Source organism: Hibiscus syriacus, unplaced genomic scaffold (genome assembly GCF_006381635.1).
Source record: "Hibiscus syriacus cultivar Baekdansim isolate YM2019G1 unplaced genomic scaffold, ASM638163v2 tig00110221_pilon, whole genome shotgun sequence".
NCBI lineage: Eukaryota > Viridiplantae > Streptophyta > Magnoliopsida > Malvales > Malvaceae > Hibiscus > Hibiscus syriacus.
This window is the reverse complement of record NW_024062635.1, coordinates 2,941,170-2,965,357: the sequence shown is the minus strand read 5'-3', so window position 1 is coordinate 2,965,357 and position 24,188 is coordinate 2,941,170. Positions and strand designations below refer to the sequence as shown.

Genomic DNA, 24,188 nt, shown 5'->3' with positions numbered 1-24,188 from the left:
CTCATCTCCCTCTACCTAGATCCCTAATTAGTTTAGTCTAAAAGCAACCCCAACTCCTCAAATCTAAAGTTTACCTTTCAAAACAAAAGGAACCAGTGACCTTTGGGATGCTCCTCCGAACAAGGTATGATTCTCTTCTTCTCTCTTTGCTTGTGGTTCTTTTCGGTTGCTTGGTTTGACTGAGATATGTGCTTTCGTTTTTTTTTTTCGATTTTATTTCTCTTCTCCTTCCTTTCTCTTCTTTTTTTTTTGTTTCGAATCTCTCTTTTTTTTTCTATCTTCTTTTTTTTTTTTGTTTTCTTTTTTTTTTCTGAACCCAAAATGGTCTCTCGTTCTTCTCTCTGTTTTTTTTTTTTAACCGAATGACCCCCCTCTCTGTTCTCTTTGCTTCCTTCCTTTTATCTTGCTTTTTCATGTTGATTTTTTTCCGTTTGGTGAGATGATGATGTCTAGAATAGCCCATGTCCTTCTCTGATTTTGTAAGATATAAATCCCGAATATTTAGGGATTTATTGGTATTTTAATTTGGGGTTTGGTTTTTGGTTGATTTGGTCACTGATGGGGTTGCTGTTTGATTGATTTTTCACTGTGGATGACGATGGTGGCGCGGGAACGGCGGCTGGACCATCGGAGTGGGCCGGAACAGTGACGGCGGCGCGGCTGGAAGTCCAACAGAAGCGGCGGCGGCGGCTGAATGATGATAGGTTTAGGGTTTAAAACCCTAATTACTTGGGCTCGTGTTTGGGCCTTGGTTGGGCCTTGTTGTATTGGGCTTTGGCCTGCAAAAAAAATATGTAATAATAAATAATAATAAAATAATAAGATAACGATAATAATAATAATAATAATAAAATAACGATAAAAAAACCCGGACAAAAACGGGTGTCTACACTTACAATATCATTATAATGTATTTTTTTAAAATAAAATATGTTATATGATTGATTTATAGATTCTTTTACTATAAAAATGTTTCTCGCCTACAAACATGGACGGAGTCAAGATTTTAGTTCAAGGGGACAAAGTATACTTAATAATAGAAAATAGGAGACAAAATCAAAATAAATCAAAATTTAAAGACATAAATAAGTAATTTTCCCAATATTATTTAATGATAAAAAAAATTGGGGCAGTGCCCCAAGCTCCTATGTACCTCCCTCCCTGCCTACAAAAGACGCATACCTTCACCCTGCGCCTTTTAAAACTAAGTTTCTCACACATTGTGCTAATGGAAGAGAATGCATTTATTTTCTACAGGAAGTTATTGCTGGTACTAAATATAGTCTTAGAGGACCATGGGAATTTGTAGGTCTTCTGCCACTTTTTGATCCACCCAACCATGACAGTGCCGAGACCATTCGAAGAGCCCTGGATTTCGGTGTCAGTGTTAAGATGATAACAGGTGACCAACTCGCAATCAGTAAGGAGACTGGAAAAAGGCTCAGAATTGAAACAAACATGTATCCTTCATCATCTCTGCTTTGTTGCCATAAGAACGAAGAAATCAGAGCCTTTTCAATTGATGATCTTAGGGAGAATGCTGATGGATTTGCTGGAGTTTTTCCAGGTAAACATATTTGCTATTATATATGAGCCTAACAGTTATTCTTTATACTAATGTATTTGATTCCATATTTAACGTAGAGCATAAGTATGAGATTGTGAAGAAATTACAAGCTAAGAAGCACATAGTCGGAATGACCAGAGACGACGTCAACGATGCCCTACATTGAAGATAGCAGACATAGGGATTGCGGTTGCAGATTCGACCGATGCCGCTCAAAGTACTGGTTCGGATATATATATATATATATTTTTTTTTTTTGACAAAACCTGGCCTGAGTGTGAATGTGTGATCATGTGTTGTTTTAACAAGCCATACAATCTTTTTCAAAGAATGAAGAACTGCACAGAAAAGAAAAAAAGAGAATTTCATTTTATAAGAAAAGTGAAATATATAGCCAAAAAAAAGTAACTGAAATTAACATAATATAATATCATGTATCTCAGATTCTATTCTCCCTTGTTCTTCCAGATATATGCAGTATCTATCACAATACGTATAGTGGTGAGTTTTTTTTTATATATCCTTTTGGCCATTTCGCATTTTGATCTGGAAAATAAAAACACCAATGTTTTATGTTTTAATGGTTTTCTTGTATTAGGGGTTCATGCTGCTCACTACAATCTGGAGGTTGAATTTCCCTCTTTTCATGGTCCTAATCATTTACATTCTTAGTGATGGTAAGTGAATAATCTTGTTGTTCGATCCGTCTTTCTTCTTTCTAGATTTATCGATCTATGATTTCATTTGTTCCAGGTACCATTATAACAATATCGAAAGACAGTGTCAAGCCATCACCAGTTCCAGACTCTTGGAAGCTCGAAGAAATCTTTGCCACTAGCATTGTCTTAGGTAGTTAACTGGCAGTAATGACTGCCATATTTTTCTAGGCAGCTAAAGAAACCGATTTCTTCCCGGTAGATGCAAATTATTCATATGATCTCTAGCTATCATAATATTTCTTTTTCATCTAGTGAGTCACATGTTTGGAACTCTCTCCCATTGAACTGCATGACAAATTTGGCGTAAGAAGCTTGTGCAGAAAGAGCTTTGATCTTTCAGAGGAGCGAAAGATTGCGATTGAACGACTTGTTATCATATGCAGTGTACCACCAAGTTAGCACCATCAGCCAGACTGTCATATTCGTGACTCATTCGCAATTAAGGATAGTCATACACCGAACAATCTGGTCTTCTTCTCGTCACCACTTTCATCGTCGCTCAACTCCTAAGAAAAGCTCGAAACCCCGGATTGTTGTATATTATAAAGTACCATAAGCCAATAAAGCTTTCATCTATGATTGTAGGTAGCAACTGTTATTTGAGCTCAAGCAACATGGAGTGTTGCTGGAATCAGAGCTATTGGATGGGGATGGTGCGGTGTTGTTTGGATTTACGACATCTTAAACTACATATTGCTCGATCCGATCAAAATCGGAGTTCGATATGCACTCAGTGGAAGAGCCTGGGATCCTGTGCTTAACCAAAGAGTAAATATAAAACACTTTGCTCACATCATGGGTTTCCATTGAAGCTAACACATGATCTAAACATGGAGTTCGACTTTTTATTCTCAGATTGCATTCATTACACAAAAGGACTTGCGCAAAGAGGCACGTGAGGCTAAATGGGCTGCTGATCAGAGAACACTTCATGGCCTGCAGTCTACCTCGGATGCTAATATTTCCGATAAGCACACTTTTAGGGATATCAATATCATGGCAGAACGCGTGCCAAGATTGCAAGGTATTTGAGGTATCATATATTCGTGTATTTGTGCTCGAGTTTGAGTAACATGGCAAAGGATTATATGGGTTGAGCCCGTTTTCGTCCGAGTTTTATTTTTTATTATTACATATTAATATTATTTTATTATTATTAATCAATTTTAATCTTTTTCGTTTATTTGCAAGTCAAAACCAGATTACAAGTCGAGTTCACACAACAGCCCCAAACTACATCACCTGAAGCCCAACTTACATCACACCCTAACCGGCCCAGATTACAAAAAAGCCCAACAACCCAATCAAACCTAACCCTAGCCCATCATACCCTACCATCGTCGCTGCGTAGCCTGCCGCTGTCGTCACTTCCAGTCGGTTACCTCACTGAACCATATATGTTCCAAAATAGTAAAAATCATATCAAATCTACACAAAACCCAACAAATATCTATCACCATAAATCAAAGGGATTTTCAACAAATAAAAAGGACAAGAAGAGCATTCGAGGAGAATAAACGGAGTGAGAGAGAACCGTATATAAGAGCAAAAAAAAAAGAGAACAAGAGGCAGAGAGAGATTTGAAAAAAAAGGGAGAGGAACCAGATTCTAATAAAAAACGAGAGGGAGAACACAAAAATATTCGAAAAAAGGAAAAGAAAAAAATGAGGAAATACCTTACCTTGTTCGACGCTCGTCGGAAGCCAAATGGTCAGCGGAGTTCAAAAATTCTGAAAGGTATAATCCTAGATATAAGTGTTTGGGTTGAATTTTAGGCAAAGGTGGTCTCGGATTTAGGTTAGGAAAGTAAAAAAGAACGTTTTTGGGTGTGTTGGTTTTCTCCAGCCACCGTGAGTAGACGTGGAACGCCATCGGTGATCGGCGGTCATCTTCTCCGATGAGTAGTAGTTGAGAGAGATTACGAACTCTCTCTCCTTTCTTTCTTTCTTTAGGGGCAAAAAAGGAAAAATGGCAGGTTTTAGGAATTTTAGCATTGGTTTTGGGCTTATATACCCCGTGCAAAACGCTTCCGCTTAAGGGGAGGGGGAAGTGTGACCCGCTTCTTAGAGGTAATCTATGCGAGAGATCCTTGTTCTTATGTAATGTTTCATTTTAGTCCTTAAATACAAGTTTCAATTTGTTATGCTTTGAGCTTTAAATAATGTTTTGTTCATGCTTTACTCACACCATGTCTATTTGTAGATTTCGGTTAAATATTTTATCATGGCTAGCATTTCATATTTATTTCGTTTTAGCCACTAATGTGTTTTGTTTGTACGTCGGGTCAAATTTCTGATTCAGTTTGCAAAGTTTTGATTTATTACATTGTCGTCCTTTGAGTATTATATATAAGAAAATGTTTATTTATGCTTTAAATCCTCTAAATATTGTATGAAGCTTGGTCAATGACTTTTTTCTTTCTTGTTGTTTCAGTTTAGTCCTTGTATTATTATGTATGTATTGTATATTTTAATATATACAAATATATGATATTATATGTGGACAATATGTTTTTGTTTAAAGATGTCATTTTTATTTTATTATACATGCATGATATTTTATAAATATCTTTTTATAGTTTGGATTACTATAAAATATTAGATTGTTCGAATAATTTATGGAATACCTCCAAAAATCTAGAGTACTCTTTTTTAGAGTTATTCTAATAAAGTTGATATTATATTATTTTTTTAAAATTTATTTATATCCTATTTTTTTAAAAAAAAATATGAGATATGTTTCATTTATAAATAAATATTTTTATTTTTTTATAGTGAATTTATTTTAATAAAGATAAATATTCACGATGTTTCTTTATATATTTTAGTTTATTTATTTATTTGTCATATTATATAAATATTTCATTCATTCTTTTATATGTCATTTATTATCGTTGTATTTACAAATCATGTACTTGTTTTCTCATTTTCTAAAATAATTAAAGGCAATGTTGTCTCGCATCGTCAATTAATAGAATTGCATGCAATATGACTGGATTTCAATTTTCGTTAATCCACGAAGTAGGATGATACTCTTTTAAAATAAAATCAAGTGAATTAAATCATTTTTATCGAGTTAAAATTTATAAAAATAGATTCACTCATTCTTTAAAAATCATAGAAATAAGAGGATCGTTATTTAAATTTTAAATTCAAGTTTACAAAATTCAATCATCTTAGACAACATATAATTGAAGGTACCAATTTTGGGCGATGTGGTGATGTTTATCATTCCCCACACATAACCAACTCATGAATCCTTAAAAACGAATTTCTGGTAATACGTAGACTAATTTTCATCTTTTAAATAATTAAATTTTCTTTAAAAATGTGTTTTTAGGTATTCAACTTACTTAATCCAAAGGTCGATGACGACTCTAATTCAAATTAAATAAATGTAACCAAAAATTTCAATTTTCCTAATATAAAGTCATAATTATTTTTGAAATTAATTTTCATTAAAAATGGTTATGATAGCTTAGCAACTCCGTTGGAGTCTATTTTGAGAGTCAATCTTGTTCGATTATACGTTTTCTGAGTGGTTGTAATTTTAATATTTTGGACTTTTACTTGAATTATGACCTTTTTAATTTCAATTTTCATAATCATGCATCATTTTTACTCTTGTAAATAGTTGTAATGATATTTTGATTTCATTGTTTTCAGACTTGTTAACGTTTTCAAAAATGGGTCTTTATTTTTCTTTTTATCGAAAGGTTTGCGAGTTCCTCCTCACACACAACACGTGCATTTGCATGTCACAAGCTTTATACCCGATCTCTGCCCCTATTAAGTGGGAGTGAATCGCTGGTGCTACTCGTGAGCAACCCTCCACATAGGCTAGTGAATCACTCCCAGAGTACATGCCCTTAGGATCTTCGTGAGCAACCCTCTGTGCTAGACATAAGGAATATGCTCCCTCGAATTGAGCTCGATCTGTTTAAGTCTATAATGGATGAGGATTAAGGGTTTGGTAACCCAAGGAGGGACCGACATCAAAGACAATTCAAGTACCCTTACACCATATAGCCAAAACTATGGATATAGTGAACCCTAAACTAGTCACCCTAAGTAAATCCATGTTGAACATCTGTTTTTTAGTAGGTACCGAAATAAGTGTACCTCAAGGAGGAACTACTCCGAACCTTCACCTTTTGCTTTAAACTTGTAGGTTGAATTTATTTCTGAAAAAAAAATATGAACTAGATACCATGCGAATAGAATTAATTTTCTTGAAATTAAATCATGTCGGGTAGAAAGAATGTCAGGATAGGATTATTATTTGATAAAAGTATGCTATGGTAGATACCATGATGATGGTATGTGTTATATTCATCTCTGAATAGAACTTTTATCTTTATTGATTATTTTTGTCTGTACTAATTCATTTTTTCTCATTTTTTTGTTATTTTCACTTTTTTGCATTACATCATCATCATAACATAATATGAAGGCGTTGATTCGTAGATGACTCTTTGATTGTAAAATTTTCATAAATAGAGAAAAAGTTTATCAATCAAGTAGTCTCATACACAAACATACATCGCTAATTAATGAAAGCTCAAAGAGGACGATAAGGAAGCTTGCTCGAAGAACATGTATCAAAGTTGATCGATAAAATGACATCCAAGATTGAAAAGATTATCACTTCGAGCAACAATGCGGTTACAAAAAATTACCTGCAACTATTCCACATTTAATCAACAAGAAGTAAGGCACAACTCCAACGCCGTGGGGGTATCATCCGATATGGGCCATATTTTGAATGAAGTTTCTACACAAGCCAAATTGATCATAGAGCACTTGAGGGGGCATATATTTCAAGGACAAAGCTCCAAGACGAAGTATCTACCTAATCCATACTCAACATCTAAGCAAAAACATGTATGTAAAATGGAATATCTTGTAAAAATGAAGACTTTTGTCTCTAAGGAAACTTATTATATTATATTCATATTTTAGATCAATACCTTTTTGCATTGCATTCGTATTTTCATCTCTGTATTTTGCATTGCATTGCATTTATTTAAGCATTTTTGCATGCATTATTTATAAAAACATGGGTTTAATTTGAGGAGGATTCCATGGCAGTGGTCATGATCAAGCAACAAGATACTAAGAATTGGATACGAAATTTGAGCAACTGAAGAAATAATTGCAAGAGAATTTACTAAGAATGAAAATAAACTGGGAAGCTAAAGTGGAACAATAAAAAAATACTAGTATGGATCGCATCATGCAAAATCAAGTCAGCATGGTCTATTAGATTGTTGAAAATTTCATGGGCTCAACAAGGCAAAAGGAAAGGCGAAGATTTCCCGTTAATGTGGAAATCACTGAGTGTATGACAACACATGCTACTTCTCATTTAGTCATCTCACCCAAGAAGTTTCAAATTCACCAAGCAAGTTTTTCTGCCCCTAGTACTTGAAGCGACCTCGCTGATTTCAACAGACGTGATTCTAATAAATTGAAAAGAGCTTAGAATGAGATATTCGAGAACTTAAAAGAATGGTGCAAGGAATATTTCAAAGGATTGAAATGACAGACCTCTCAAGAGGAAATGGATGCAAGTGAATTAGCCTTGGTTTCTGACCTGGTGCACCCGCATAAATTCAAAATACTTATTTTGAAAAATAAGATGAAACTAGATGTCCTTCAACCTATCTTATGATTATTCGAAGGATGACCGAATACACTAGTAATGATCAAATGTTAATCCATTATTTTCTAAATGGTACAATCAGCTAAACCGAACTCAAATTCACTCATAGAAGGATCTGGCCCATTCATTTTCAGGTTAATACAAGCACATGACAAATATGGATGGAAATAGGGCACAACGGGAGTTTCCAACATTATGCATAGAGATGGAGAGACGTTGCATCCCAGGTGCATCCCCTAATGACTGAACGGGAGTTCATCACCATGTTCATTGGCACGTTGAAATATCCCTATATTAACTACATGCTAAGAGTTGTAACAAGGAAATTCTCTGATATTGTCATGTATGGGAAGATGATTGAAAAGGCTATCAAGAATGACAAATTAAGAGATACTGATAGTACTGACACCTAGGAATAAGCTGAAATTAGTATGATGAGATCCTATTTAGCTAGCCACAGGGTCAAGCCTCAAAGAATGATCTTGGAAAAGAGTCTATTTGATCTAATTCCAATGACCTATGAGGAATTAGTTCCAACATTGGTTGAGAGAAACCTGGTGACTCTTGTCTAATCCAAGCCAAAAGAACCCCCATATCCTGAAGGTTACGATGTTAACGCCATATGTAGCTATCACATAGAAAGCTCAGGGCACACTGCTGAGAACTGTAGGGTATTGAAGCGTAAGGTCAAAAATTGATCGACTCAGGGGTATGGACTTTCGATGAATAGTGGGGTATCCTGATGCGAATTGAGAATGAGTCGTGAAGCTTTATTGCACTTGCACTTGCATTACATCTTGTTTGAGCTTGTTTTCTTCAATTCTTTCAATATTTAAATGTTTGTAAGTTACTTGACATTTGAACATATTAAATAAAATGTCACCCTTTAAGGTTATGAGAAATGAACAAATTTCAATTTTGTAGTTCTTTAAATATCATTTAAATTAAAAGCTCTCTTGAGAATCAAGGTTATGTCCTCTGGGCAAATAGCAAGATGAACCTTCGTAAAACAAGGATCTTTGACCTACTCCAGAAGCTATACCCAAACATCATACTCTTCTCTTGCAAAGACCAAACTAGTCTTCTCCTCCCATAAAAAGACAATTAAAGGGCTTAACATTCAGGTATGTACAAGAGATGACAAAATGGGGTATCTTACATATGCAGTTGCAAAAATAATTTGGCCATACTTTTGTTGGGACGTTCAATGATGACCATAGTCTTCTCAAATGGAATGGTGGAATATATGAACTTAGTTTATGTCAGTTGTTTGAGAAGCAAACTTTAAAGATGAGTTTTTTTACCTTCAATGACACATAGACTATAACAGATTCTTCTCAACAAACTTAAGAAATCTTGAAACCAAATACTCAAAATATTAATAAAGCAGTGATAGGTGAGTGTAATACAACGGGGCCACTCTGCTAGAAGCATTAAGCTGATAACTTGAAGGTAATTTCAAGAAGCTATTAAGGTAAGTTTGAGCTTCATGAAGTGGTTATATTCAAATCGTAACATTAATTGTGACGTGATGAATTCCCTGAGATAAAAGATTAATGAAATAGTGATATGTGAGTGTAATAAAATAGGGTTACTCCGTTAAAAGCATTAAGCTGATAACTTGAAGATAATCTCAAACAATTATTGAGGTATGTATGAGCTTTATGAAGTGGTTATATTTAAACGGTGACATTAATTATAACGTGATAAATTCCCTGAGGTAAGGGAAAGAAACAAAAGGTAAAAAAATAAAAGAAAAGAAAAATGAATGATGAAAAAAGAGTTTAGGAAATTCAATAAAGGTGGTAATTCTTAATGTTTATATTAATGAGTATATGTGGACGATGGACTAAGAGAGTTGAGGAAGACCTGTCATAGTTAACTTCACACGAGCACTCATGAATTTTATCTTTAGACTGATATCTCAGTACTACTCTACTAAAGGAGTATGAAGCTGGAACAAATGAATTTTTTTAGATAATTGATATGGAAGTGTTCTAAAGGTCTAGCAACTGAGTATGCTAGTTGCACCATTTTGTTTGCATCCGATTAAAATGTCAAGCCAAGAATGAGGGGTATATCGCAATGTTCACATGAACAGATAGCAACTCGATGGCATAAACCATAGAAAATTTAGGAACCCAACCAAAAATCAACCTGCCAAATCTGGACACTTGTCAAAGAGCCATAACTTTGAATGATTAAAAGTGTAGTTAATTCTTTTGATATCTAATAAACTCTTGTTTTATGATTTGTCTCAATTATAAAGTAAGGGGTAACATTTTTCAAAATTCTTCATCAAATTTTTTTCAAAATTCTTTTATTAATTCATAAAACATTTTTAAAACTTCTTTATTGATCTTTTTCAAATTTTGGAAATAAAAGAGGAAGAAAAACATTTTTCAAACAAGAAAATCTCTCTGTAGTAGATCTTGGAAATTGACAAGTGTTTCTCAGACCTGAAAGCTTAGAATAAAAAATAGGGCAAGAAAAATGACAATTTTAGGGAAAAATTTGTTGGGGCAAGAAGAAATCGACATGAGTCAAGAATTGCAAGGTTAAATGCTAGGTTAACAAAAAATGAAGACAACTGAATGGAGAAAATAATGATGAATGCTCTTGCAACCGTTACCACTATATCAAGAAAACATGCATTCATACATGTTACATGAATTTTCATATTTGTATCATACGTTTATCATTTCATACAAACATGCTAAATTTTGATTTTTACCTTATGAGGATTCCTGTAAAATCTATTTTGAGAAACCATTTTGTCTTTCTAAGGTTGTTTCCTTAAAAACTCACTTTAGTCATTCTTAGGATCATTTCTCTAAAAATTCATTTTAGTCCTTCTTAAGATCGTTTCTCTAGAAATTCGTTAGAGTCATTCTTAGGATCGTTTCTCTAGAAATTCGTTAGAGTCCTTTTTAGGATCGTTTCTCTAGAAATTCGTTTTAGTCATTTTCAGGATTGTTTCCCTAAAAAACTCAACTTAACTTTCACGTGAAGAGAAGTCAATCTTGCAGTGATGTCATTCTTGACTTTCTCGCGTAGAGAAGTCAATCTTTTAGTGATGTCATTCTTGACTTTCTCGCAGAGATGAGTTAACTTTTCGGTTATGTCATTGTCAACTTGACTTTTTCACGGAGAGGAATCAACTTTTTAGTTATGTCATTCTCAACTTGACTTTCTCGCGGAGAGTAGTAAAATTTTCAGTTATTTCATTCTCAACTTAACTTTTTTGAAAAGATGAGTCAACTTTTCGGTTGTGTCATTCTCAACTTTACTTTCTCGTAGAGAGGAATCAACTTTTCTGTGATGTCCTTATTTAATAAACAAATCACCCGAAATCAGTCATATCTCTTCAATGTGGATTAACAGTGTCATCTTCAACACCAAATTATCTCCACATTGACCCGACTTCCTTAACGATAAGGAACAACGTCATCTTCAGCAAACAAGTTACCTAAAATCGACTATATCTCTTTAACATGAGTATCAATTTTGTCACTAATATCAAGTTACCTCTAGATATCCAGATATCCTCAACTTGAAGGAGCCATGTCTTTACTAGATTTCAGCAAGCAACAGCTAGATCTCTTCAACGTGGATGAGCAATGTCATTTTCAACATCAAATTATCTCCAATTAATCAAATTTTCTCAACAAGAAGGAATAATATTATCTTTAGATGTAGTCATCCAATTACGAGTTAGCATCCTTCAGAAGAAGAAGTAAGATCGTCCTACGACTCAGCGTCTTTCAGACGAAAGAGTGAGATCGTCACCAGATTTAGCATCTTTCAGCAAAAGAAGTGGATTATCTACCAAATACAACTTAGCATTCTTTAAAAGAATGAGTAAGATCTTCCTCGACTCAATGTCTTCCAGAGGAAAGAGTGAGATCATCACCAGATTCAATATCCTTCAGTAAAAGGAGTGGATCACCTACAAATTATGAATTAGCGTACTTCAGATTAAGGAGTAAGATCATTTCACGACTCAACGTCTTTTAGAGGATAGAGTGTGATCGTCACTAGATTCAACTTCCTTTAGCAAAAGGAGTGGGTCGCCTACCAATTACGACTCAGCGTCCTTCAGAGGAATGAGTAAGATCGTCCCACGACTCAACGTCTTTCAGAGGAAAGAGTGAGATTGACACCAGATTCAGTGTTCTTCATAAGAATGAGAGCAATATGGTCTTCAAGTCTAACTTCTACAAGCGAAGAAGCAATCATTCAAATGGGCTAGTCATCCTCATCATGAAGGAACAACGCCATCAACAAATGAAGATTGTATCATTTGAGAATGTTTCTTTATAGAATTTTGAAAACATTTCCCTCTAAATAAGAAGTTTTTTTTCAGTCTCTCATGAGACAACCCTAATTTTGAAATAAAAGATAACACCCAACGAAAACTTGTTATCCTTTCATCTTTTCCCTATTCTTGTTGACATAAGAATGGGCAAAGAGGGGCAACTGTTGACACTTGTTTTCATCCAATTTTTATTTTTTAATATTACATATGAATATTATTTATTTTATTATTATTAATTAATTTTAATCATTTTATTTTATTTGCAGGCTAAAACCATATTACAAATCGGGTTCACACAATAATTCCAAAGCCCAAAATACACCAGGCCCCAACCGACCCAATTTACAACAAATCCCAACAACCCAATCAAACCTAACCCTAGCCCCCATCAAACCCTTACCATCGTCGCTGTCTAGCTTGCTGCTACCATCACTGCCAGTCGATCACCTCACTGAACCATATTTGTCCCAAAACAGTAAAAATCAAATCAAATCTACACAAAACCCAACAAATATCCATCACCATAAATCAAAGGTATTTTCAACAAATAAAAAGGAAAAGAAGAGAATTCAAGGAGAAAAAACGGATGGGGAGAGAACTGAATATGAGCAAATTAAAGAAGAGCAAAAAAATAGATCAAGAGGAAGAGAGAGATTAAATAATAATAATAATAAAAATAAAAAGAGGAGAAACTAGATTCGAATAAAAAAAGAAAGAGAATATAAATATATTCTAAAAAAGGAAAGGAAAAATGACGGAATACCATACCTTGTTCAACGCTCGTTGAAAGCCAAAGGGTCGTCGGAGTTCAAAACTTCCAAAAGGTATAATCCTAGATCTAAGTGTTTGGGTAAAGATTTGGGCAAGGGTGGTCTCGGATGAGAACGTAAAAAGGAATATTTTCGGGGGGTGTTGGTTTTCTCCAACCATTGTGAGTGGCCGTTGAACACCATCGGTGACACGTGGTCATATCATTCGGTGAGTAGAAGTTGAGAGCGATTATGATCTCTCTCTCTCATTTCTTTAGGAGCAAAAAGAAAAATGGCAGGTTTTAGGAATTTTAGCCTTGGTTTTGGGCTTATGTACCCCGTGCAAAATGCTGTCGTTTAGGGAGAGGGAGTATGACCTGCTTCTTTGTGGGTAATTTGTGCAAGAGGTCCTTGTTCTTCTGTAATGTTTAAATACAATTTTTCGTTTGTTATGCTTTGAGCTTTAAATAAATTTTTGTTTATGATTTAGTCACTGCCTGTCTATTTGTAGATTTCAGTTAAATGTTTTATCATGGCTAGTATTTCATATTTATTTCGTTTTAGTCACTAATGTGTTTTGTTTGTATGGTGGGTCAAATATCTAATTCAGTTTGCAAAGTTTTGATTTATTACATTGTCTTCCTTTGAGTATTATATATAAGAAAATGTTTATTTATGCTTTAAATCCTCTAAATAATGTATATTAGCTTGGTCAATGACTTTTTTCTCTCTTTTTTTATTTCAGTTTAGTCCTTGTATTATTATATATGTAAGTATTTTACATTTTAATATATAAAAATATATGATATTATATGTAGACTATATGTTTTAATATTATACATGTATAATAATTTATAAATATTTTTTTATATTTTGGATAGCTATAAAATATTAGATTGTTTGACTAATCAATGGAAGGCCTCCAAAAATATGGAGTGCTCTTTTCGAGGGTTATTCGAATAAAGTTGATATTATATTATTTTTCAAATTTTATTTATATCTTATTTTTTTTAAATATGAGATATGTTTCATTTTTAAATAAAGATATTTTTATTTTTTTATAGTGAATTTACTTTAATAAAGATAAATATTTATGGTGTTTCTTTATTTATTTATTTTTCATATTATGTGAATATTTCATTCATTCTTTATATGCCATTTATTATTGTTGCATTTACAAATCATGTACTTGTTTTCTCATTTTCTAAAACAATTGAAGTCAATGTTGTATCGCATCGTCTGTTAACGGAATTGCGTCCAATATGACTATATTTCAATTTTCGTTAATCCACGTAGTAGGAGGACACATTTTTAAAATAAAATCGAGTGAATTAAAGTTTAACATTTTAAAAATATATTCACTCATTCTTTAAAAATCATAGAAATAAGAGGATTGTAATTTAAATTTTGAATTCAAGTTTATAAAATTCAATAATCTTAGACAACATAATTATTTTTTAAATTAATTTTCGTTGAAAAATAGCTATGACAATGTGATTTATGAAACTAATTGTTGGTCTGTTATGTGATGTGCAAATTGAGGGAAATTCGTACACTTTTTACAATTATATTTTAATATTAATGATACTCTTTAATGTATTTAATTTAATTTATAAAAATAAATAAATTATAAATAAAAAATTATTAAAATCAAATATGAATCATACAAATATTATCATACTAAAATTATGGATGACAACAAACCATAATTTCAATAATAGCATATAAATAATTTTGCGTTAAAAGACATAAATTCTCAAATTTTAATATATAAATTAATTTTATCCAATGAATCTATCAAGTGATTTTAGTGATTAAAGAGAGTGTTATTCTTATTAAAAATTATGTGATCAAACAACTACGTTTATTGATGTGTTGCGTTATTTTTTTTTCCAGATGATATGCACTTTATATTCCCAAACCAAAGCAAAAAACTATACAGCCAGGTCATCCTGGTAAACCAAAGAAACATCATATACAATCCAACAAAACCACGAGAGGAGTAACCTCTCTCTCTCTCTCTCTCTCCCTTGTGGTATCAAAGATCCTGTTTTTTTATTGTTGTTTTTCTAAGACGGTCTGGAGCAGCATTTTGAGGCTCTGTCGCCTGCAGCGTGGAGTGTTGGGTTGGGATCGTGAGCTAAGTTGGGCTTATCAATCCTTGAAGGGTAAATTTTTGCTTTTTGTTCCGTTGAAATTGTCTTGGAACTGTTGCATTGCTTGTATTCGGAAGGAGCGTAACCAGAGGCATTTTCGAGGGGTTGCAATTTCTGTGACTGATCTCGTGGAGCTGCTTAAACAGCTTGTTACCCTAAAGTTGTGTGGGATGAAGTTTAAGTCGGGAGGGCTTGTTAATGGTGTTATACTATCTAAAAAGATTAATTTTGTCAAATTTTAATAAATTTTGAATATTCGTCTTTTCTCTTACAGCTCAGTTCAGTGATCATAAAAATCATCCATTGCGATCAATTTATTATTATGATGAAAATATCCGTTCTTTTTTGTAGAAAGAATAGACTTAATATAAAAATATTTAAATTATAAAATTTTAATTAGGTGTTTAATTTTTTTCGTTCAATATAAGTGTCTAATGTCACGAACGTTATCATTTTAAATACTTTGGACGCAACGATCGTTAAATGACATGTATCGCATTTAGAAAATTTTGTTTAAAGTAAAAATATTAAATTTAATAAAATCCTCAAAAAATTTAAAATCTTTAAAAAATCCAAAAGTTTGAAAATTTTAATTTCAATCCTTATACCCATGTCAATCGTCGAGGTTTGATGTTGTTGCCGTCAAACCTTCACCCTACGATGAACTTGACGACCCATAATCCAGAACTCGACGTTAAAAAAACTTTGAAAAACCGTGACCCGACAAACCCGATGACAAGAGCGACGATGATCGACGAGGAAAATGATAAGGAAGACGACAAGTAAGTGGCCGACAAAGGAGATGATTAGAGTTGGGGGTTTTAGGAATGATTTTAATTTTTTTAGAGATTAGATTTTTTTTAATTTTAAAGAAAATAATTTTTTAAAGATAATAAAATTTTAAAATAAAATTTTTAAAATTTATAAACGTGATGCGTGTTATTTAATAATTTTTTTAACGTTGATTACTGCTTATATACTTTAAAATGACAAGTTTGTAAAGTTACCCATCTAAATTGATTGAAAACGGTTTAAACATCTAAATGATAAATGATAAATGATAAAAAAATATAATTTGAGTAACTTTTTTATATTAAGCCAAAAGAACAATACAGTTTAGACTTTACCTTCACTCGATGATTAAACAGACAAAATTTTGACTAAAATCTCTGAAAACCTAAAGTCCAACCGAAAGAGACCAAAAGGCACAGAAAAAGTGAAAGACCGACGATTCTAATTTCAAAATTGTTTTTACAATTTATACCAACAAATTGATCTTCAACTTCACTTAATCTGTGCATTCAATTTCAAGACAAACAAGAGAGTTGCTAGACTTGAGTTGCCCCCCCCCCCCCCCGGGAGGGCCCCTCCAAAAGTTGTTACCATTAAGCTATCTGGCCTCGTCTTCTTCTAAGGTAAATTCAATAGCTTCAACCTCCTTTTAATTTCTTAAGATTTCTTTTATGCTTAGTTTTATTTTTTGGCTATTTGATTTACTTTCGTGTGTTGCTGTCTTTCAATGTTTATTTGGAAAGATCCCAGCACTCAAAAGCCGTTATTATTGGTTTGTCTTGCTTTGTAACCTAATTTGGGTATTGGGAATTTCTTCTTTCTGGATTTATCTGCTTCATTCAAGTTTTTTTATGCTGAATAGTGGAGACTTAATTGTGTACTAAACGATCTTTGATTCCTTATGGGTACAATCCATCGTATACTAGTTTTTTTTTGTTTAATGCAGAGAATGAGGAGCTTGTGAAATAGATTGAAGAATCAAAGTTAGATTTTTAAGGGCATAATGTGGTTGTTTCCATTGAATTCGAGTTTGAGAAAGGGGCGGAGTAGCCGGGGAAGCAATGGCGTTTTGGTGTATCTCAATGTATATGATCTCACACCTATAAATAACTATCTTTACTGGTTCGGGCTTGGGGTTTTCCACTCGGGTATTGAAGGTAGAATTTATCCTTCATGTTTATTTGTTCATTCTTTGCGAGCATTTGGTCATTCTTTGTGAGCATTTAGTCAATTGGCATTTCTTGTTTCCGACACGAGTTTTAGTTGTTTGATACATGAATATTCACCTACAAGCATTGTAGGATATGATGGGGTTCCCTGAAAAATGATAATGTAGTAAAATAGGATCTAATGGTTCTTTAATGTCTTTAAACAAATCATGCAAGTTATTCGACTATATAGTAACTTAGCATTATATAGTCACCGGTTGCTGTTATCTACGATTAAATAACGTTCATACATGGTTAGTCTTTGTTTTCTTTTCCCTGCTGTTTTTTTTTTGGTGCCATTAATGTTTCATGTCTTATTTGCTAATCAGTATATGGTTTGGAGTATGGCTTTGGAGCACATGAGTACCCTACAAGTGGAGTGTTTGAAGTGGAACCAAGAAGTTGTCCTGGTTTCATATTCAGACGATCAGTACTATTGGGCAGTACTAACATGTCTTGTTCAGAATTTCAGTTATTTATGGAACAGCTTTCGCAAAAATACCATGGGGACACGTATCATTTGATTGCTAAGAATTGCAACCATTTCACTGATGATGTGTGCCTGCAACTCACTGGAAAGCGTATTCCTGGGTGGGTAAACAGGTTGGCTCGACTAGGTGAGAAAACTGCCTGTTTTCTTGTTCTTGTCATCCGAGAAGATGCGATTATTTTACAAGATGGCTTCCGGTTGTGGTAGATTGCATATTCATACAGCATAGTTATAAAGCATCCGTTGTTAGATAATTGCCTTAACTATAACTCCTAATTGTCCAGCTTGGAAGTTGGATCATTCGCATCATTATTTGAAGCTCTAAGACTTCTAGGATATGTAAACATTGAGTGTGTGGTCCACCACACCATGTTAATTGATCTGATCAATGAGATTTTTGAAGTTTCAGGTTCATTTTGTAACTGTCTGCTTCCGGAAAACATTCAGGTTACTGCAGTTCGACATCTTCCTGATCATCCTGCATATTCTGGTAAACTTCTTCTGGCCACCATGTCTCCAAGTTTATTGTTTTCTTTTAGAACTTTTACCAAATTTATGCTTATTAATCCTTACTGTTGTAATAAATGAACTTATTTCTGGCATCCAAATGGTTCATAAACTTGTTCTGACAATGCATTAGCAAATAGTTTCTGATCCTGAAAACAATGGAGATGTTCTGCTAACTTGAGCTGTAACAATTATGTGCAATATTGTTATATTTGGAATGGGATAAGTCATCTGTCGGTATATGCATGCTTATGTTTGAATTTTTGTTTTTGGTCGGGATTTCCTTTTTAGTATATAACTTTTTAACAAGATAATTTTTCTGATGCAGATGAAGAGATATTAGATTCTGCTGCAACATCTATAACATCAGAGAGCGAGGAAGACAATTCAAATCATCATCTGCTGACTATACCAGATACCGATGTTGCATTTATCAGAGAAAAGACAGTGAGGCTTACCAGAGAACTATGATTTCCTCCGGACTATTTGTTTCTTTCGTGTGGGTCATTATCTGTTCTATCATATGTTCCCAAATGCAAGAAAGACTGTCAGATTCAGATATCTTCAAGGTACAGTGATGAAGCTATGCACTTCATTTTTATTCTAAAAATGTCAGCCAGGCACAAATATCTCCTTTGCTGTCTAGATTTGTTACCATATAACCCTTAAAACATGGGTGATCAAATTATGTGCCATTAGATTAGATGTCTTTCCTTCGTCTTTTTTTCAGAAAAATATTGTGTTCTGGCTTTTTTCCCATCCAATATATGATTTCTATATGCTTCGAGGTTAATCGAAGATGAAAGTTAGAGTTTCTTTGTTGTTGTCGTGAATGCATGAACCTGCATTGCTTTGCATTGCAGAAATCTTCATACTGTAACGGTTGTTTCAACCCGGGCAATGGCCTCCGCTACATTTGTAAATACAAATGTAATTTCCAAATGCATGTGGATTATGCCCTCAAGCCTCCCATAGTCTGAAGATGCTGAGGATGACCTAGCCGTTCTACATATCACTCATCAGCATCCGTTGAAACCTGTCTATATAAACTTGGTAGATAGAGTTTACTGTTACCATATGTGAAAACCTCTGCTTTGGTTCAGTTTATGGTCGCCGATTCTGCAACTTTTTTCCTTCATAACAGCACGGCGACCATTCCACGAAAGGTCAATCGTTTCTTCCACCCATTCCCACTTATATCGTTCACATGCATGCATGCGTCACCGGTTGCAATCATATCATTTCAGAATAGATGCAAAATGCGCGTTGCTTCCAACCGTGACATCTCCAGGTGCCTATCTGATTCAACATTTCACCCATAAGCATCCGTTGAAGCTTGTTGATAGTCACAATGAAGATGTTACAAGTAGTGCTGTGACATGTGTAGGGAACTTCGATCTGATTCTGTTTATATCTGTGCAACTTTTACTGCCATAAATAATGCATAATTGAAGATCCACGGCAGATCAACCACTCATTTTATCAATGGCAACAACCGCTCACCATCGTTGTCGTATCTGCGACGAAGAATGCCTAGGCTTCTCTTTCTATTGAGAAAAGTGTAAAATCTACTTGGATGGAAAATGTGCCTTCCTACAGCAAACTCCAAAAATGCCAAGGAAATGCAGCATTTCACCCATCAACATCCGTTAAAGTTACTTCAAGAAGTGGCCAAGGATTCCATTCTTAGTCAGGTTCGATGCAAAGCACCTGAGGAAAACTGGCTCACCACAACTCCGGAACCCATTGAGTTAGCCCTCAGGCACGGGAGATTTGACATTTCTTGCACACCAAACACCCTCTCAAGCTCTCATTACCTGCTGTGCATGGTCCAAGAAGTACTCCCACGCACTTCGTCTAGTCTACTGATGTTCGAACTGCAACTTTAACCTCCATACCAAGTGCGTTAGCCGCATACCCTTCATCAAATATCACGCTCACCGTCACCTTTTCACTCTCTTCAACAACGCCAGCAACATTGTCTGTCACATTTGTTACAAAAAATCGGCTCTCTTGTGCAACTTCAACATGCATCTTCAATGCCATCCTTCTACACCCAAATCTGCGGATCATGAAAACCATATCCAGCATCCTTTGACTCTTACCAAACTGCCTTTCTATTCGAATTGAGCTCATCTGAAGATTCTCACAATTTGAATGATGAATTTTACTAAGACGTTTTCGAAGTAAAAAGATATAAACGAGTTTGGGTTTATTACTTTGACGAATGCAAGTTCATTGCCGAGGTTCCATGGGTTATGGATAATGTTCAACTCTGCAAAGTTATCGGCTAATCCAGCTCATCTTCGACTCAAACATTTTGAGCATGATACAGTTTTGATACCAAAGGAAACCTAGTGGTGCATTCAAGCCGGTCATTCGGCCTCCAGATGTACGGCATTTTTCCATGCAAAAGTTCATTTTTCTAGTTAGGATTGAAACTGAATTATATGTTGTGGATGTATGAATTTGAATTACGACCTGATACTTATTTAGCCTACCAACAAATTATGGCAAGCATGGACTGAGGAGGCCAGGAGGGGCTCCATAAAATTTAAAATTATTATATATTTTAATTTTTTTCTATGTATTTTCTATTGAAAATCTATTTTCGGTCCTGGAATTTTACAAGTTCAAGTTTGCCCCTCCTAGAATTTTAAAAAGTTACAGTTCATCTATTTACATAAAATTCTGCGTCCATCCCTGATGACACAGGAATAATGTTTTACAATCTGTTCACCCAATTTCTAGTTTAACCGGGAGCGTATCATGCTTCACATAATTACACGTCGATATCTATGCAAACAAAGCTTTACAAGGAGGACCGGATTGGTTTAAAAACCTTGGCTGATGCAGGAAAGGTTCACTACATTTACGTCTCAGGAGGTCACCTCGGAATCTCTGACGACGAGCATTCGGAGTAGTTATGTCAAAGTTCACGGATCTCATCGCAAGGTCATGGTAAGCCGTGATAGACAGCAAGCGGTGGTTTTGTTGCAGGAAAAAACGTCATCCAAACTCTTACTTGCAGAAGATTAAGCCATATCCTTATTTTTTTTATTCACATAGTATTGTTTGAATTGAATTATGAATTCATTAAAGATCAGGTACACGAACATTGAAACTAAAACTGAATAGCATTACTGGGGTACCTTATGTCATTTGATGAAAATTATGTTATATATTGGTGCCTTCAACAGCGTTTATTTCGTCATGCTTGGGTTAATTTAACGAAAAGTAAAAATTCTAAGATTAAAAAAGAAAGAATAAAATTTTAAGGATTATAATAATTAAAGTGATAAACTTGGAAGGCCAAAATGGTTGTTTCAAGCTTTGATCGGTAGTGAGTTTGAATGTATTGGTTGTGAAGGAATCAGATTCATTGTCCAAAGTGTTTAACTTTCCGACACAAATTCGAGAAAAGCAGGATACCTTATCAAGCTTGTTCAGTTAATCAGGATTTATCATTATCTTCTATCTTTAATTAAACCTTGCATGGGATTGGGCACCACTTTCACACTCTCTTCACATGGGCTGCTCCTGCTCCTAGGAAACGTATTTCCAAGTATGCTGATGAAGAAATGACTAGATTCGGACTTTTCTTTTAATTTAAAATATATTCAGACGAATTCCTTATGTGAACTTAGTGATAAAAAGGGATTGTTGTTTTATACAAAAGTCTCAAGTTCGAGAAAGTATGTTTGTAGAGTGTGTGTGCTCTCAATGATCAAGAAAGATTTCAAACATATACCGTGAACTAAATTCATATATATATATATCTACTGAATTCTGTCAAAAAACAGTTTTTTCAATTTAGTAGTATAGGAAGTAATTTGAGTAGGTCCTCGTAATAATAGTGAGATCTGATAGGTAATTTCACCAAAGAGGAAGTTAGCGTACGCAGTCCAGAGAAGAATCCTGGCTAACTAGACGCAACCTATTTGCCCCTAATCCCCCACTCAGATTCTCTCTTCTTTTCTCCGGTACGAGCAATTTCCACCACAGATATATATATATCAAAGCCAAGCTGAAGAAGTTATTTTCATTTTATGGATCAGCTTTTTTGCCTTAATGCTGATATAATAAAGTAAAAAAGAAAAGGAATGGATATGTTTATCAAATATTGCATATTGCATTTCCACCTAGATGACTCAACATGCATACTTCTTTTAGCTTCTTGCATCCAAAATGTTAGAAACAAAAGCATATATCATGTAGTGAAGATCTTGGATTGTTTTTTCTAATACCGGTAGACCAGTAAACAGGATAGAAACATAATTTTATATTAAAAGATGAATTTATAGTATTTGAGGAGAAGAAAAATTTATAAAATTTTAAAAGATGAAATTCAATTAACAATGAGATAAATAAAAAAATATCTAAAATATATTAAAATTTAAAAAATTTAGGTCAGGAGAGTACGGCCCTCTCACCATTGCAAGGGATGACATGTGAGTCAACTTGATTTCCCCTACCTAAAAAGCAAGGACCCCAAGAATATCTGAGTCATCAAAAAGGCTAAAAGTAAGCACCAACGTTGGCCAAAGCTTACCTTCAAATATGCTCTCACTTCTCCCACAAACAAACCAAAACAACCTTGCTTTCGCTTTGTCTCTGTTTTTTTTCCTCTTCTTCAATGGCAGATGTAAACTCCAACACAAAACACCAGCTACCAGTAAAAGAACAAAACCAAGCAAACCCATGTAAGTATTATACACCTTTCCTTTACAAAGCTCTCCTAGTCTTAATTTTCTCGGTTGTAATCCAAGTTTTTCCCTCACAAGCACCTGAGTTCATCAACCAAACCCTCCTCAATAGAAACTGGGAGCTTCTTCACCTTCTATTCGTTGGCATAGCAGTCTCTTACGTCCTGTTTAGCCGACGAACGGATGAAACAGAGAAGGAAAATTATAACAATCAATCCAAGTTTGAAAACGTACAGTCTTTGATATCTAGAACCCTTCAGGTTTCATCTGTTTTCGATGAAGAAGCTGAAAACTTATCTGGGTCTGATGATATCAAGGTCCAGACCTGGGGTAGCCTTTACAAAAGGAACGAACCTCATGTTATTGTAGCTAAAGAACACTGTGTTGTTGATGAAAATACAAGTTCTAGTCCTGGAAACCCTGAAAAACCTTTTCTTTTGCCTGTTAGGAGCTTGAAATCGCGTGCTTTGAACGAGACCAGTAGGGAAAATCGTCCAAATTCTTGCCCTCTTAGTAGGTCTAATTCTAAGTTGAGTTCCAAAAGGTACGAATGGAGTGAGAATAATAATGTTGTTCTTCCTTCTCCAATTCCATGGCGTTCAAGATCCGGAAGAATGGAAATGAAAGAAGATGGTTCATTTAGGTCCCAAAGTATGCGTTTGTCTCGGTCCAATTCCATGTCTGCTTCACCAAAGTTGCCCCATTCGCCGCCTCTATTTTCGCCGAAGTCGTCCCTATCTCCTCCGCCACCACTGATGACTCAAAAACCAACATCACTGAAACCAGTTTCTTCCTCGACTCGTAATGAGGTTTCCTTTGAAAAGGTGATGGTCGAAACTACTACTGATGATGATTCAGAGAGTGAGGACGATGGAGCTGGCATCGTTTCAAGCATCGACAGGAGCCCAAACAAGGAGGAAGCAAATCCAAGCAGTGGGAATGATGGGGGTTCCGATGTGGACAAGAAGGCAGAGGAGTTCATAGCCAAAGTAAGAGAGCAAATCAGGCTGCAGAGGATCGATTCTATTAAGCGATCCAGTGGCCAGTTTAACAGAAACTCTACTTGAACAAAAATCCAGCTTTACAGTTTTTACACTTTTCTTTCTTTTTAAAAAAGATTCTTCTGCTTCTATCATTACTTGGTTTAATAGCATTCATGAATCTAAGGTAATGGGTATACAAATATAGTGTTGGTTATTTACTTTTAACCTAAGTTGATGTCTATATATTTGAAGGGTCGTTCAATTCAATTATAGGTGAGTTGATCAGATCTTAGCTATATATATGTAAACACAAACATGTTTCATAACCA

At 34.5% G+C, this 24,188-nt stretch overlaps 2 protein-coding genes and 1 pseudogene across 3 annotated transcripts; all 3 read left to right on the top strand.

The window, feature by feature from the left end:
* Window positions 1-3,357, top strand: part of LOC120114226 — a 30,215-nt pseudogene extending 26,858 nt beyond the window's left edge.
* A 12,983-nt stretch (window positions 3,358-16,340) lies between these two features.
* Window positions 16,341-18,957, top strand: LOC120114298 (deSI-like protein At4g17486). 2 transcript variants are annotated; one of them, XM_039135257.1, is made up of 5 exons: window positions 16,341-16,588; window positions 16,912-17,122; window positions 17,503-17,790; window positions 18,067-18,153; window positions 18,499-18,957. In XM_039135257.1, exons 2-5 carry the CDS (start codon window positions 16,969-16,971, stop codon window positions 18,639-18,641), a joined length of 672 nt encoding a protein of 223 aa, XP_038991188.1. In that variant the 5' UTR covers window positions 16,341-16,588; window positions 16,912-16,968; the 3' UTR covers window positions 18,642-18,957. The 2 variants fall into 2 exon arrangements, with proteins under 2 accessions (XP_038991188.1, XP_038991189.1); XM_039135258.1 differs by having other exon boundaries at window positions 16,481-16,588; window positions 18,073-18,153.
* A 3,849-nt stretch (window positions 18,958-22,806) lies between these two features.
* On the top strand, window positions 22,807-23,943 carry LOC120114225. The gene has a single exon (XM_039135193.1). The coding sequence runs from the start codon at window positions 22,807-22,809 to the stop codon at window positions 23,941-23,943; it is 1,137 nt and encodes a 378-aa protein (XP_038991124.1).
* Window positions 23,944-24,188: the final 245 nt, after the last annotated feature.

Excerpts from the sequence above, each read along its gene's own strand:
- LOC120114225 (XM_039135193.1), top strand. The coding sequence starts at position 22,807 with ATGGCAGATGTAAACTCCAACACAAAACACCAGCTACCAGTAAAAGAA.
- LOC120114298 (XM_039135257.1), top strand. The coding sequence starts at position 16,969 with ATGTGGTTGTTTCCATTGAATTCGAGTTTGAGAAAGGGGCGGAGTAGC. Across the intron at positions 17,123-17,502 it reads TTTCCACTCGGGTATTGAAG|TATATGGTTTGGAGTATGGC; the intron begins GTAGAATTTATC and ends TTTGCTAATCAG. Across the intron at positions 18,154-18,498 it reads TGATCATCCTGCATATTCTG|ATGAAGAGATATTAGATTCT; the intron begins GTAAACTTCTTC and ends TTTCTGATGCAG.